Source organism: Rhinatrema bivittatum, chromosome 11 (genome assembly GCF_901001135.1).
Source record: "Rhinatrema bivittatum chromosome 11, aRhiBiv1.1, whole genome shotgun sequence".
Lineage (NCBI taxonomy): Eukaryota > Metazoa > Chordata > Amphibia > Gymnophiona > Rhinatrematidae > Rhinatrema > Rhinatrema bivittatum.
Genome location: NC_042625.1, coordinates 36,508,861 through 36,522,943, shown reverse-complemented (window position 1 = coordinate 36,522,943; position 14,083 = coordinate 36,508,861). Strand labels below are relative to the sequence as shown.

General features: G+C 49.5%; 1 protein-coding gene across 1 annotated transcript in view; it reads right to left on the bottom strand.

The window, feature by feature from the left end:
- Nucleotides 1-14,083, bottom strand: part of DNAH10 (dynein axonemal heavy chain 10) — a 952,322-nt gene that overhangs the window by 78,729 nt on the left and 859,510 nt on the right. Inside the window, 1 exon segment of the mRNA XM_029571350.1 lies at nt 7,744-7,944. Within this exon segment, the coding sequence (XP_029427210.1) occupies nt 7,744-7,944 (201 nt within the window).

Genomic DNA, 14,083 nt, shown 5'->3' with positions numbered 1-14,083 from the left:
GTCTGTACTGGACAAAGACCACATGTAATTTTTACTCATGGGCTTTGCATCAATTCTCAAGGCTGTGAAACTTACCATGGGTACAAGGACGTGCGTTCACTTCTACCTGCTTTTACTGAGGTAGATTTTTGCCAGAAAATTATGAAGTAAAATTTAAGACATGCGCGCGGGCATACATGTGCGTGTGTTTCCCGGTGTGCACTCCTGGATGTAGCGATTTTATAACACACACATACATGTTATAAAATAGGCTATACGTACATAAATGTGCGCACAATTTTATATTGACGAACGCATCCGCATGCATGAGGACCCTCGAGTGCGAAAGTGGGGGAATTTTAGTAGCTATGCATGCTGACACAATTACCTGTTTCCCCAGTTTGTTTCCAATTTGGCCCAGTAAAGGAGAGGACTTCCTAAACCCCCTAGCTAACGTACCTCCCTTTTACCCTATTAGCCCTGAGCCTTAAAACCCTGCTCACTAGCCTAGTTTTTTTTGTTACATGACTTACACGCCATCCATAGCAGAAGTAAAGATACGTGCAGACTTCATGGTGCAGTTCCAGCCTGCCCATGTCCCGTTCATGCCCCACCCAGACCATGCCCATGCCCTGCCGTTTTTGGTGAGAAAGCAGAGTTGCTTACCTGTAATAGGGGTTCTCCTAGGACAGCAGGATGTAGTCCTCACATATGGATGACGTCATTAGGCGGAGCCCTATTACAGAACACTTTTGACAAAGTTTCTAGAAACTTTGACTGGCACACTGAGTATGCCCAGCATGCTATAATCCCTGTGTCCACAGGGGTCTCCCTTCAGTCTCGTTTGTAGCAAAAAAGTGCGAGCGAAAAATAAAATAACAAAACGTAAGCGGACCCAACTCCGCGGGGTGGCGGGTGGGTTTCGTGAGGACTTCATCCTGCTGTCCTGGGAGAACACCTTTTACAGGTAAGCAACTCTGCTTTCTCCCAGGACAAGCAGGATGGTAGTCCTCACACATGGGTGATTAGCAAGCTACAGGCTGACTCATATTACAACAGGCCAATAGCAGACAACTTGTGCAACAGGCATAATAATTGGGGTGCTATTGGCAATGATGAGGCAGCCTGAAATCACAGCAGGTGGTTATGGAAGGAGTTGGGCATTATACTGGAAAAACATTTTTCAAGACAGATTGTCCAAAGGCTGAGTCTTGAATGCCGTCCTTATCTAAGCAGTAGTGGGCTGCAAATGTGTGAAGAGAACTCCATGTTGCATAGGGATGTGAATCGTTTTTTGACGATTTAAAATATCGTCCGATATATTTTAAATCGTCAAAAATCGTTAGGGCCACGATACAATACCAATTCCCCCGATTTATCGTTAAAAAATCGTAAATCGGGGGAAGGGGGAGGGCAGGAACTTACTTACTTGCCCTAAACCAATGGCAGGAAAACCGGCACACTAAAACCCCCTAAAACCCACCCCGACCCTTTAAATTAAATCCCCCACCCTCCCGAACCCCCCCCAAATGCCTTAAATTACCTGGGGGTCCAGCGGCGGTCCGGAACGGGCTCCTGCAATTGAATTGTGTTGTCTTCAGCCGGCGCCATTTTGCAAAATGGCGGCTGCAAAATGGCGGCGGCCATAGACCAACACGATTCGACTGCAGGAGGTCGTTCCGGACCCCCGCTGGACTTTTGGCAAGTCTTGTGGGGGTCAGGAGACCCCCCCAAGCTGGCCAAAAGTCCCTGGGGGTCCAGCGGGGGTCCGGGAGCGATCTCCTGCCGCGAATCGTTTTCCGTACGGAAAATGGCGCCGGCAGGAGATCGACTGCAGGAGGTCGTTCAGCCGGGGTCCGGAACCCCCACTGAAAGACCTCCTGCAGTCGACACGTATGGCGCCGGCCATACGCGTATGGCCGGCTCACGATTTTAACGATTTTCACGATATTTTAAACACCCAAACGGCAACAATACGATTCCCTCCCCCTCCCAGCCGAAATCGATCGTTAAGACGATCGAGGACACGATTCACATCTCTAATGTTGCAGCCTAGCAGATGTCGGCAATTGGTACTGAAAGATAGTGTGCTACCGACGTTGCCATGGCCCTTACAAAATGTGCCTGCACTCACCCCTGGAGAGGAAGGCCTGCTTTTTCATAGCAGAATTCGATACAGTCTGCTAGCCAGTTGGAGAGAGTTTGTTTGCCCACTGCAACTCCCAGCTTGTTTTGTCAAAAGAAATAAAGAGTTGGGTGGATTTCCTATGGACTACAATGCGTTCTAGATAGAATGCAAGGGCACGCGTACAGTCCAAGGTGTGCAAAAACCTCTCGCCCTGGTGAGAGTGAGGCCTTGGGAAAAGAGTGGGCAGACTATAGACTGAGTAAGAGGAGAGACTGTGTTCACCTTAGGAGGAAATTTAGGGTGAGTACGGAGGACCATTCGATCACAGAGGAACTTAGTGTAGGGTGAGTATGCAACAAGGGCTTGTAACTCACTGACCCTTTGAGCAGATGTAATGGCTACGAAGAAAAGAATTTTCCATGTTAGAATTTTTAATGTCATAAGAAAGCAAAGGCTCAAACGGGGAATGCATGAGCCTTGTGAGCATTACACTTAGGTCCCATTCCGTAACCGATTGTAGGGCATCCCCTACTCCCTGGTGGTACGCTGAAATGCACTGAGGTGTACCTGGGCAGAGGATGTTTGGAGACCAGTATCCGAAAGGTACCCTATATAGCCTAATAGAGATGGAGTGGGGCAGGAAAAGGAGCCAATACCTTTTGTGTACACCATTTGGTAAATCCTGTCCATTTTAAATGGTAAGATTTACGTGTAGAAGGTTTTTGTGAAGCTACAAGTACCTGAAAAACATTAGTGAAAAGATTTGAAGGTTCGGATGGTATAAGTTGCCGTGATTGTGTGTTGTGAGATTGAGCTGTCGACAGGCGAATTGGTTCCTGGATAGATCGAGAAGTATGGGGAAGCATACTTGTCGAGGTCAGTACTGGGGTATGAGAATCATTAAACCCTTGTCCTGCTGTAGCTTCATGAGATTTTTTTTGGCTATGAGCGGTATCAGAGACTTATGCAGGAGGCCTTTGTTCCAGGAGTGAGCAAAGGCGTCCATGGCTAACGCGTTTCGTTGCTTGTGTAGGGAACAGAATCTGTCCACCTTGTGGTTCAATTCGGACGCAAAGAGGTCGATGGTTGGTTGACCTCAGCGCTAGAAGATTTTGCTCGCTAAACATGGATTCAGAGACTACTTGTGGGGATGGAGACATCGATTGCGATGGTCTACTAGTATGTTGGGTATGCCTGTTAGATAAGTGGCCTGGAGATGCATGGAGTGTGCAATGGCCCAGGCTCAGATCTGCGCGGCTTCCTGGCAGAGCCGATAAGAGCCTGTGCATCCCTGATTGTTCAAGTACCACATTGCCATTATGTTGTCTGTCTGTATCCATACAGTTTTGTGTGAGAAGCAGTGTTTGAAGGCATATAGGGCATAACATATGGCTCGAAGCTCTAGGAAGTTGATGTGAGACTGTTCATCGAGCGGAGTCTACACATCTTGGGTTTGGAGGTTGTTAATACGAGCTCCCCAATCCATGTTGGATGCAACCATGGCCAAGGTCATCTGAGGAGTTGGTTACTGGATCGGTGACATGGATCAGGGATGAAAGTGGTTAAACGGTTTCGAGCCACTGAATTTTAAAGTGCACTGAGTTTTTCCCATGGCTAGTCTGGCCCTAGGAGTGACGTGGACCGTGAAAGCCATGTCGCCCAGCAATGGGAAGAATTGATGGGCAGAGGCTATGATGCATGCGTGCAGAGATGTGGACAGTATGATAAGATGTCTGCGCAGTTGTTGGGCAGGAAGGCCTTTTGGACTGTAATGCCCAGATCTGCTCAGATGGAGGCAAGGAGGTGAGACAGATCCATATGGGATTTATGGTAGTTGATCAGAAATCCCAGCAAATTTAGTAGATTTCTAGTGAGTCTTAAAGAATTTAGAGCTCCTTGTTTGGATTGATTCCTTATTAGGCAGTCGTCCAGGTAAGGAAACATGTGAATGCTGTTTTTTTGTAGATAAGCGGCAATCACTGCTAGGCATTTGGTGTAATACACGAGGTGTCTAAGCTAGCTCGAATGGTAGAACTTGGTATTGAAAATGCTGTTGGCTCACTATGAAGCGTATTGAACGTCATGAGAATAGAGTCAACCTCCTTTTCTTTCTGAAGAAATCTGTTGAGATTTCTGAGGTCCAGTATAGGTGGAGGTTGCCTGTTTTCCTTGGAAGTAGGAAATAGAGGGATTAAAATCCTCTGCCTTGCTGTGTCTGGGGAACAGTGTCCCGAACCCTGGTCCTTAGTAGGATGGACTGTTCTGTTCTCTGGCAAGGTTTCAAAATCCAGAAGCCTGCCCGACTGGTGGAGCTGGTGTGATCTGGATATCAGTTGTTGACGTATACGTGCTTTTTGAAGTGGACTGGTTGGTCTCATGCGGGAGCTGGATAATACTCGTGTGAGCGGTAAAAGGTCCTTCTAACATCCCTCTTCGCTGGTTTTCTAGCTGAGGAGGGATGATTTGCAAGAAACGTAGAGAGCTGTCGCAGGGTCTCGTGGTGGTCTTGCAATTGAGCCACTGTCTGCTGGACCTTGTGCACGAAGAGATGATCTGTGGTGCATGGCAGATCAGCTAGTTTATCTTGGACTTCGGGGTGTAAATCAGGGGCCGTAAGCCAGGTTTCACCATCTAGAACTGAGTCCTGTTGCTGGCAACGGGAGGACATTTCGAAGCAATCACATGTTGTTCGAACTTCATGTTGATGGCAGTGAGGTTCCCTTGGTGTTGTGTCAAACATTGTTGGTAAACAACAATATGTGACACCAACATGGATCCCCGGAAGATTTTACGACCTAGACCCTCCAGAAAATTTCTGGTCCTCTTTAGTGACCAGGTCGAAAGGGATGTCATTTGGAGGGATCGTCTCCATTCTTCTAGTGGAGAAGGCTCCGAGAAGAGGTTGGTTTAGGTCTCGAGGGAATCAGTGGCGAAGTGGGATTAGAGTCCCCATCGCCCTTCGAGGATCCCAGGATAGGTATAGGGGCCCGTGGAGGCTCAGAAGGACGAGCTGACGTCAATGACTTAGGCTGTCGTTAGTAGGGTGCTGATGAGGGCAGCGAGGCGGTGCTGCAATGGTGCGAATATCAATGGGTCCGGTGTTGGTGCCGGTATGGGGGCCAGCATAGATTGAGGTTTTAGATTCCAGAAGGCATTGAGGACAGCCTGGCGGATGAACACGTCCAGCTCCTCTCTGGAGTTGGTATAGGTAACGGAGCTACAGGGGGAGGCAGGCTAGGCATTACTGGCCCTTCCACATTGATTTGTGCTGGCTCAGAACCCAGCATCAGTGTTGGTGGGGAACGCCTTAGTGCCCTGGGTGCAGAGGAGCATGGAGACTCTTGTACCTGGGCCCGCTTCGCAACTGACTTGATGGACATCGATGCCGATGTGGTTTCGGTGCCGGCGACGATGTTTCCCCTCGGTGCTCGGCCTGGTCATTCTCCAGCACCGAGGAAGCTGCCACTGATGTCCAGGATGGCAACGGTGATGGACGGTTACCGTGGCGGTGACGATGTTTCCCTTGGTGCTTGGCCCCGTCATTCTCCAGCACTGAGGAAGATGCCACCAATGTCGTGGATGGCGTCGATGACAGACGCCACCGTGCTGGTGACAATGATTCCCACGGTGCTCGGCCCGGTCATTCTCCAGCATCGAGGAAGGTGCCACCGCTATCCTGGATGGCATCGGTGACGGATGGTCACCATGCCTCTTCTGCTCCTGGTTTTGTTTTTTGCCTAAGGATTATACGGGGACTCTGGTTGAGATCCCAAAGTATGGAGAATTTTCGTTAGTCGAGGGCACTGAGGCATCGATGGCAGCTCGACGGTATCGATGGTGACATCAACAGAATCAATGGCGACGTCGATGGCATCGACGGCTGTATTGATGGCAGCCTCGACGGCTGTATCGATGGCGGCCTCGACGGATCGAGGGCGGCATCGACGGATCGAGGGCGGCATCGACGGCACCAATGAAGATGGCGGTATTGATGGTGGCCCCGATGGATCGATGGGGGCCTCGACGGAATCGATGGTGGCATTGACGGCATCAATGGTAGCCATGATGGGATCGATGGCGGCCTCCACGGCATCAATGGGAACCGTGGACGCCCTGATCCCTCTAGCCCCGATTGACCCGGTGGAAGATTGCAGCAAGGACACCCATGGGTATCGTGGGGTGGACCGAGTGTGATAGACATAGGGAGAGAAAAAAGAAGGCCGCAAAACGAATGGTAACCTGGGGGAACCGACAGTGAAGTGACAGGAACCGACTGGAGAACACAGAATAGTACTCACTGAGCGTCGATGAAAATGTACGCGAAGGGAGACCCATGTAGGGAAATTACTTGTGAAGTAAAACTTCAAGTTTTTCCATGAGGAAACGTTGTAAGAAAAAAATCTCACAGAACTCCTAAACGCGAAGCAATGGCAGCGCAGAAAAAAAGAGACTGAAGGGAGACCCCTGTGGACACAGGGATCATGGGATGTTGGGATTGCTCAGTGTTCTGTAATAGGGCTCCTCCTAATGACGTCACCCATATTTGAGGACTACCATCCTGCTTGTCCTGGGAGAAAAAATTTATGTGCGTACCGGGAGATACAGACCTAGCCGCCCAGGTTTTAAAATCTACATAGTGGGGCGGATTTTAAGAGCCCTGCTCGCCGGTGAGCCTATTTTACATAGGCCTACCGGCGCGCGCAGAGCCCCGGGACTCGCGTAAGTCCCGGGGTTTTCGGAGGGGGCGTGTTGGGGGCGGGGCCGAAGCGTGCGGCGTTTTCGGGGCGTGTCGGGAGCGTTCCGGGGGCGGGCACGGGGGCGTGGCTACGGCCCGGGGGCGTGGCCGCATCCTCCGGACCTGCCCCCAGGTCGTGTCCCGGCGTGCTAGCGGCCCGCTGGCGCGCAGGGATTTACAAAGGTAAGGATGGGGTTTAGACAGGGCCGGGCGGGTGGGTTAGGTAGGGGAAGGGAGGGGAAGGTGAGGGGAGGGCAAAAGAAAGTTCCCTCCGAGGCCGCTCCGATTTCGGAGCGGCCTCGGAGGGAACGGAGGTAGGCTGCGCGGCTCGGCGCGCGCCCGCTATACAGAATCCATAGCCTTGCGCGCCGATCCCGAATTTTAGCGGATATGCGCGGCTCCGCGCGTATCTACTAAAATCCAGCGTTCTTTTGCTTGCGCCTGATGCGCCAGCAAAAGTAGGCCAAATCGCGCGGTTTGAAAATCTACCCCAGTGTGCGCCAAGCCAACTCAAACGTATAGGGCTTTTAAAACCGATCAGTATGTGCGTAGAGTTGCAAATGTAATATACACATATACGTTTCCTCATCCGACCTAAATATGCCCCTGGAAACGCTTCTTCTCAATGTGGCTAAATGTAAGCACGATGCAGAACAAAGCACGAACTTTTAGTTGCATTGAGGGAAGACAAGTTTCAGACTGCTGATTTATGTGGATACATAAATACCTACATAAATTATTTTAAAAATTGTCCTCTAAATCTGCTTTTAAATTAATATACCTCAAGTAATGGAAGAACTTAGCATAATAAGTTATGCAAAGATCACTGATTTTGTGTCCAATGATGAGAAATCATAATGGATGAGGAAATTAGAGTAAAGCTGCTTTTGTATCATTTTACCTTCAGGGATTTCTGAAGTATCCCAATTGGAAAGCCCCTGATAGGATCAGTAGTGAGCCACAGCCGAAAGTCTGGATGGGGCTTGCTAATTCCCTCCAAGGCTTTCTCCAAATCTTTCAACCATTGTACCAAAAGATGGCAGTTCTGTAGCATCAGCCACTGACCACGTGACACGGCTGTTTCCAGCAGCTGCAGTGCAACCTGTCCAATGGGAGGAAAAGAGAAGAAATGAGGAGATGGTGTTTTGAAGAAAAGTGGTGCAGATTTCTTATAGCTGGGGAAAACCAAATTCTTTGCAGGCCATTCCATCTTGAGCTTTCGAAATTACATAGGCCCTCCTTCAAATTTCTGCTAATTCAACCCCTTTTTTGTTTCTTTTATTATATATCCAATATATGTTCATGTCTTAAAATAAAGCAGAGTTGCTTACCTGTAACAAGGTGTTCTCCCAGGACAGCAGGATGTTAGTCCTCACATATGGGTGACATCAACAGATGAAGCCCTGTCACGGAACACTTTTGTCAAAATTTCTAGAACTTTGACTGGCACACTGAGCATACACAGCATGCTACTAACCCTGCAGCCAGCAGGGGTCCCCCTTCAGTCTCGCTAGAAGCTCCAGAAAGTTGATTTGATGGGTCGCTTCGGCTTTTGTCCAGGTCCCTTGAGTTTGAAGGCCTTGGACGTGGGCTCCCCAACTTAGGTTGGATGCATCTGTAGTTAAGGTCACCTGAGGAGGCGGTAGTTGGAAAGGAAGACCCTACTGTAAGTTGGCTTTGTGGGTCCACCAGGCAAGGGACAGACGAAGCTGGCTGGTTATGTGTACCATGAACAACAGAGGCTGAGTAGCTTGTTGCCACTGGGATTTCAGAGTCCATTGGGTCACTCTCATGGCAAGACGTGCCATAGGGGTGACATGGACTGTTGATGCCATGTAGCCGAGCAACCTTAGTAGCTGGCCAGCTAGGGCTCTTTTTCGATGGCAGATAAAGCTGGCAAGGTTGGACAGCGTAAGCGCACGGTCGTTGGGTAAGAATGCTCTGGACAGTGTCGTATCTAGGTCTGCTCCTATAAAGGAGAGAAGATGAGACGGTGTCTATTGGGTTTATTAGAAATCCCAACGAGTTTAGAAGCCTTATGGTGAGCCCGAGGGAGTCGAGGGCTCCTTGTTTTGACTGGCTTTTTATAAGCCAGTCGTCCAGGTATGGAAAAAAGTATATGCCTCTGCTGTGTAACTGCGCAGCCATGACTTCCAGGCACTTCGTAAAGACTTGAGGCGCTGAGGCTAGGCCAAATGGTAGTACCTTGTATTGATAATGATTGTGGCCCACCACAAATTGCAGATATTTGCGATGAGGAGGAGAGATCTCAATATGGGCATATGTGTCTTGAAGGTCCAGAGAGCAGAGCCAATCCCCTTGTTGAAGAAGAGGAAGCATGGTGCCCAAGGATACCATCCTGAACCTTTCCTTGTGAAGGAAGGTATTCAAGGCACGGAGGTCCAGAATAGGCTGGAGGTCTTTTTTGAAATTAGGAAATATCTGGAGTAGAACCCTTTTCCCTGCTGATTCGGTGGAACCAGTTCCACGGCTCTGACCGACAGAAGGGTTGAGAGCTCTGACTCTAGTTTTCCTGTGTGGTCATCAACTCCAGGATGGATTGGGTGGGAAGTCCAGGGGTATTTTTTAAAAATGTAGACAGTAACCGTGGTTTATGATGGACAGTACCCATGGTCCGTGGAGATTGGATGCCAATTTGTTGCAAAGTGGCACAGGCGGCCCCCCACTGGAATATGGCTGTTGCTCTCTGGGAAAGAGTCAAAATCCAGACGTGGGGCCAGCTTGTGGAGCTGGCTGTGGTCTAGATGTTCTAGTTTGGCATGCATGTCCCCTCTGAGGTGCCCAAGCCGGTCGTGCACGGGATGCAGGAGGGTAATATCTGCGTGGCCTGTAGAATTGTTTCTTGGGTTCTCTACGCGTGGCCCTGTGGGCCTCGGAGGGAACATCTAGGGAGATAGTTGACAACTGGCACAGGATCTCATGATGGTCCTTTAACTGGGCCACTGAGTCCTGGATCTTATTCCTGAACAGGCTGTCTCCAGTACTGGGTAGATCTGCCAGTTTGTCCTGCACTTCTGGGCGTAGGTCTGAGACCTTAAGCCAGGCTCAGCGTCTAGCACTGATGCTCGCTGCTGATACTCTGGATGCTGTTTCAAAAGAATCGTAGGCAGCTCTGACTTCATGTTTACCTGCTTCCATTCCTTTTTGTAGGATGGAGGACAGGCTTCTTGTCGTTGCTGTGGTAGTGTCTCCGCAATCTCTTGGACTTATTTCCAGAGATTTCTATTATATTGGGTCATGTACAGTTGAAATGCTGCAATTCGTGATATCAACATGGACCCTTGGAAAATCCTTCGTCCCAATGCATCCAATGCTTTCTGTTCCTTACCGGGAGGGGCAGAGGAATGTGGACACGACCGTTTAGCCTTTTTCTGAGCTGATTCCACAACTACAGAATGATGGGGCAGCTGAATCTTTTGAAAACCTGAGGCTTGTTGAACCAGGTAGGTAGCATCTGTCTTTTTATTGACAGGGGGTACCGTACCTGGATGTTCCCACAGGCGGTGCATGAGGTCCAAAAGAACTTCATGAACCGGTATTGCCATTATTTATTTTGGAGCATCTACAAATTGTAAGACCTCCAACATTTTATGGCGAGAATCTTCCTCCATGAACAGTGTAAAAGGTATAGTCTCAGACATCTCTTTGACAAAACTGGCAAAGGAGAGGTCTTCTGGAAGAGATCTTTTCCTTTCCTCCGGCAGTGAATGCTCTGAGAGTAAGTCCTCGGATGTCCATGATGAATCATCTGAGGATGCATCGTCCCATGGATTATAGGGACTTTCGCCTTCTCCCGGTGGAGCTCCCGATGGAGGAAGCATGCCAAAGCTGAGAGGGCAGGAAGGCATTGATGGATGCGGCCTTGGCATTAATGGAATTGGCGCCAGCAGAGGGCATCGGGGCAGATGAGGTGCACTTGGGTACTGGTAGCCCCAATGGCCCTGGCATGGGCTCCGGCATCGACGATTCCCGTGGAGGGACGTGGCCGGGAATTGATCCTTCCTCCTCCGAGGAACCCGGTACGGGAATCGGGACCTGTGGAGGTGTCGATGGACGACTTGATGCCAGCGTATCGAGGTGCTCGAGAAGCGGTGCCACCATTGAGGGAGCCGGTTCTGGGGCCAGTATGGGGGCTGATGCCAGCAGCGATTGGAAGCCTCGTAAGGCTTTCAGCACTGCCTCTTGGACCATGAGGTCCAATTCCTCCCGGGAAGCTGGCATGGGTGGCACGGCGATCGGGGTAGGAAGCAGGCTATGCATCACCAGAGCCTCCACGGGGGCCCGTGGAGGCTCAGTGCCCAGCACCGGTATCGGTGGGAAACGCCTAGGGGTCCTGGGTCCAGAGGAGTATGGGGGCTCCTCATCCTGGGCCCTCTTCTCAGGCGGCTCGATGGAAGTCGATGCCACTGCAGTATTGGTGCCGGCACCGGTCGGGGTCACCCGTCTGTGCCGGTGTCGATGTTTCCCTCTGTGCTTGGTCCGGTCTTTCCCCGGCACCGAGGACGATGAAGCTGATGTCCTCGATGGAGTCGGTGACGGACGGTCACCCTGTCCATGGTGTTCCTGGCGAATCGTCTCCGAGGTCATTGGACCCTCCACGGTCGGTGGCACTTGAACTGGCATCGATGGAGCAGTCTGTTTTGAAGCAAACAACTGCTCCATTTTGTCCAGGTGAGTGCGACGGCCTTTGGGGGTCATTTGTGCACAAGTAGGGCATCAACGAACGTCGTGCGAGGGGGCTAAGCACAAAACACATACTTCATGTGGGCCAGTTATGGACATGGTCCTCGGACATTTGGGACATTTTCTAAACACGGTCGCCATGTTAAAATTTTGGCGGGCGTGCGGTTGGTGACCGTCAGGCATTGAAGCGGTAAGCTGCCGGGAACCGACCGCAACTACCAGAAAAAACACTTACCGAGCATCGGAGGGAACAGTTTGCAATGGGGGACCCCACTGAGGGATTTTTTGAGAAGATAAACTTCAAATATTTCTGTGAGGAAAGTTGTGAGAAATTTTTCATAGAGCTGCGTGGAAAAAAAGAGACTGAAGGGGGACCCCTGCTGGCTTCAGGGTATGCTCAGTGTGCTAGTCAAAGTTCTAGAAACTTTGACAAAAGTGTTCCATGACAGGGCTCCATCTGATGATGTCACCCATATGTGAGGACTACCATCCTGCTTGTCCTAGGAGAAAAATGTAATCCTTTGGGAAATGTAAAGTAGCATTGCATAATTGCTACTTTGTGACTTGCATAAAGAGCAAGTTTGCTTACCGTAAACGGTGTTTTCCGTAGATAGCAGATGAATTAGCCATGCTGTCTGGTTTCGTCTTATGTGGCGGAGCTCTCTAAGTCTCTCAAAGTCTTTCAGCTAGGTGCTCCCTCCTGTATCCTGACAGGATTATCTCAGTCTCCTTAGTCAGTATCAAAGCGAGTAAGGTATGCTAGAACTGTTGGGGGGGGGGGGGGGGGGGGGGATGTCAGCATGGCTAATTCATCTGCTATCTACGGAAAACACCGTTTACAGTAAGCAAACTTGCTCTTTTCATGTAGATAAGCAGCTGAATTAGCCATGCTATCTGGGAGTCCCCAGCTAATGTGGAATAATCTTTTTTTTTTTTGCTCAATACGTGGAAACAGAGCGGACAATTCCTATGAAGGCTGTAATTATATGGAATCTGTGCTCTTCTGAAGGATAGTCCGTCCCACTAGGGCATCATTCGCCATTTGTTTATCTAAACAATAGTGGGATGTGAAGGTGTGAAGCGAGGACCATGTCGCCGCTTTACATATGTCTATGATAGGGACTTGATGTAGAGAGGCGATTGAGGCTGCCATGGCACGCTCCTGATGCGCCTTAGGTATTTCAGGTAAAGTTTGCAACCTTTGTTGATAACAAAACTGTATACAGTTCGATATCCAAGTGGATAAAGTTCTTTTTGTCACAGGACACCCTGGAGCGTTCGGATTGAATGAAAGAAATAGTTGTGAAGGTCGACTGGGTGAAAGTGTGCGTTTTTTGTAGTACGCTAGTGCACGTTTGCAATCTAAAGTGTGTAATTTCATCTCATTAGTGTTAGCATGAGGTTTAGGATGGAATGTAGGCAAGGTGATGGTCTGGTTAATGTGGAAACTGGAGATCACCTTTGGTAGAAAATTAGGGTGAGTGCGTAGGGTCACCTTGTCATGGTGAAATTGAAAGATAAGGAGGGTAGTGAACTAAGGCTTGCAATTCACTAACTCTCCTTGCAGAAGTTAAAGCAACCAGAAAAAACACCTTCCAGGAAAGGTAGTGCAGGTGACAAGTTTCCAAGGGTTCAAAGGGAGAAAGCATCAACTGTTCAAGAACTGTATTAATGTCCCACAGTACTGGTGGTTTGTGTACAGGTGGACGGAGGTGTAATACGCCTTTCATAAACCTGGATACTAAGGTATGACATGATATAGGCTCTCCATCTAGAGGGGTATGATAAGCAGCTATAGCGAGGATTTAGCAAGTCCTTTGCTGTACAGTAGATGGAGATATGAAAGAAGCCGTTCAGGTGGGCAAGTTAACGGGTCGACACCTAGTGATGTACACCAAGAAGTGTAGCGTGTCCACTTTCTCTGGTAATCCAGTCTGGTTGATAGTTTTCTAGAGGACAGCAGTATGTCCTTAAGAGTAGGAGAAATGTTTAGATGCTGGTAAGTGAACCTTTCAATCTCCACGCCATGAGGTGAAGTGAGGAGTGTAGAGGATGTAGCAGTGTTCCCTTGTCCTGGGTGAGAAGGTGTGGACTGTCGCCCAGGGGAATCGGGCTGTGGATTGATAGTCATAGTAGTTAACTGTACCATGGTAGACTAGGACATGCTGGTGCAATTAGGATTAGATCCGCTTGATCCTCGATGCATCTCTGGATTGTTCGAGAGATGAGTGGTATCGGGGGGAAGGCATAGAGTAGGTCTTGTGACCAATCGATGAGAAAGGCATCTGGGGCGAGCCTAAGGGGGCTTGGGTAAACTGAGCAAAATTTCTCTAGTTTCCTGTTGTTCTCTCTTGCAAACAGGTCGACTGTAGGGAGAACCCTTGTCGCGAAAAGTTCCTGAGTCACCTCTGGATTCAGTTCCCATTCGTGTGGACGAAAAATTTTGCTAAGTTTGTCCGCTCTGGAATTGTGTATCCCTGGCACATAAGTTGCCTGTAGTTAGATAGATCTTTGATGAGCCCATTCCAGCATTTGCA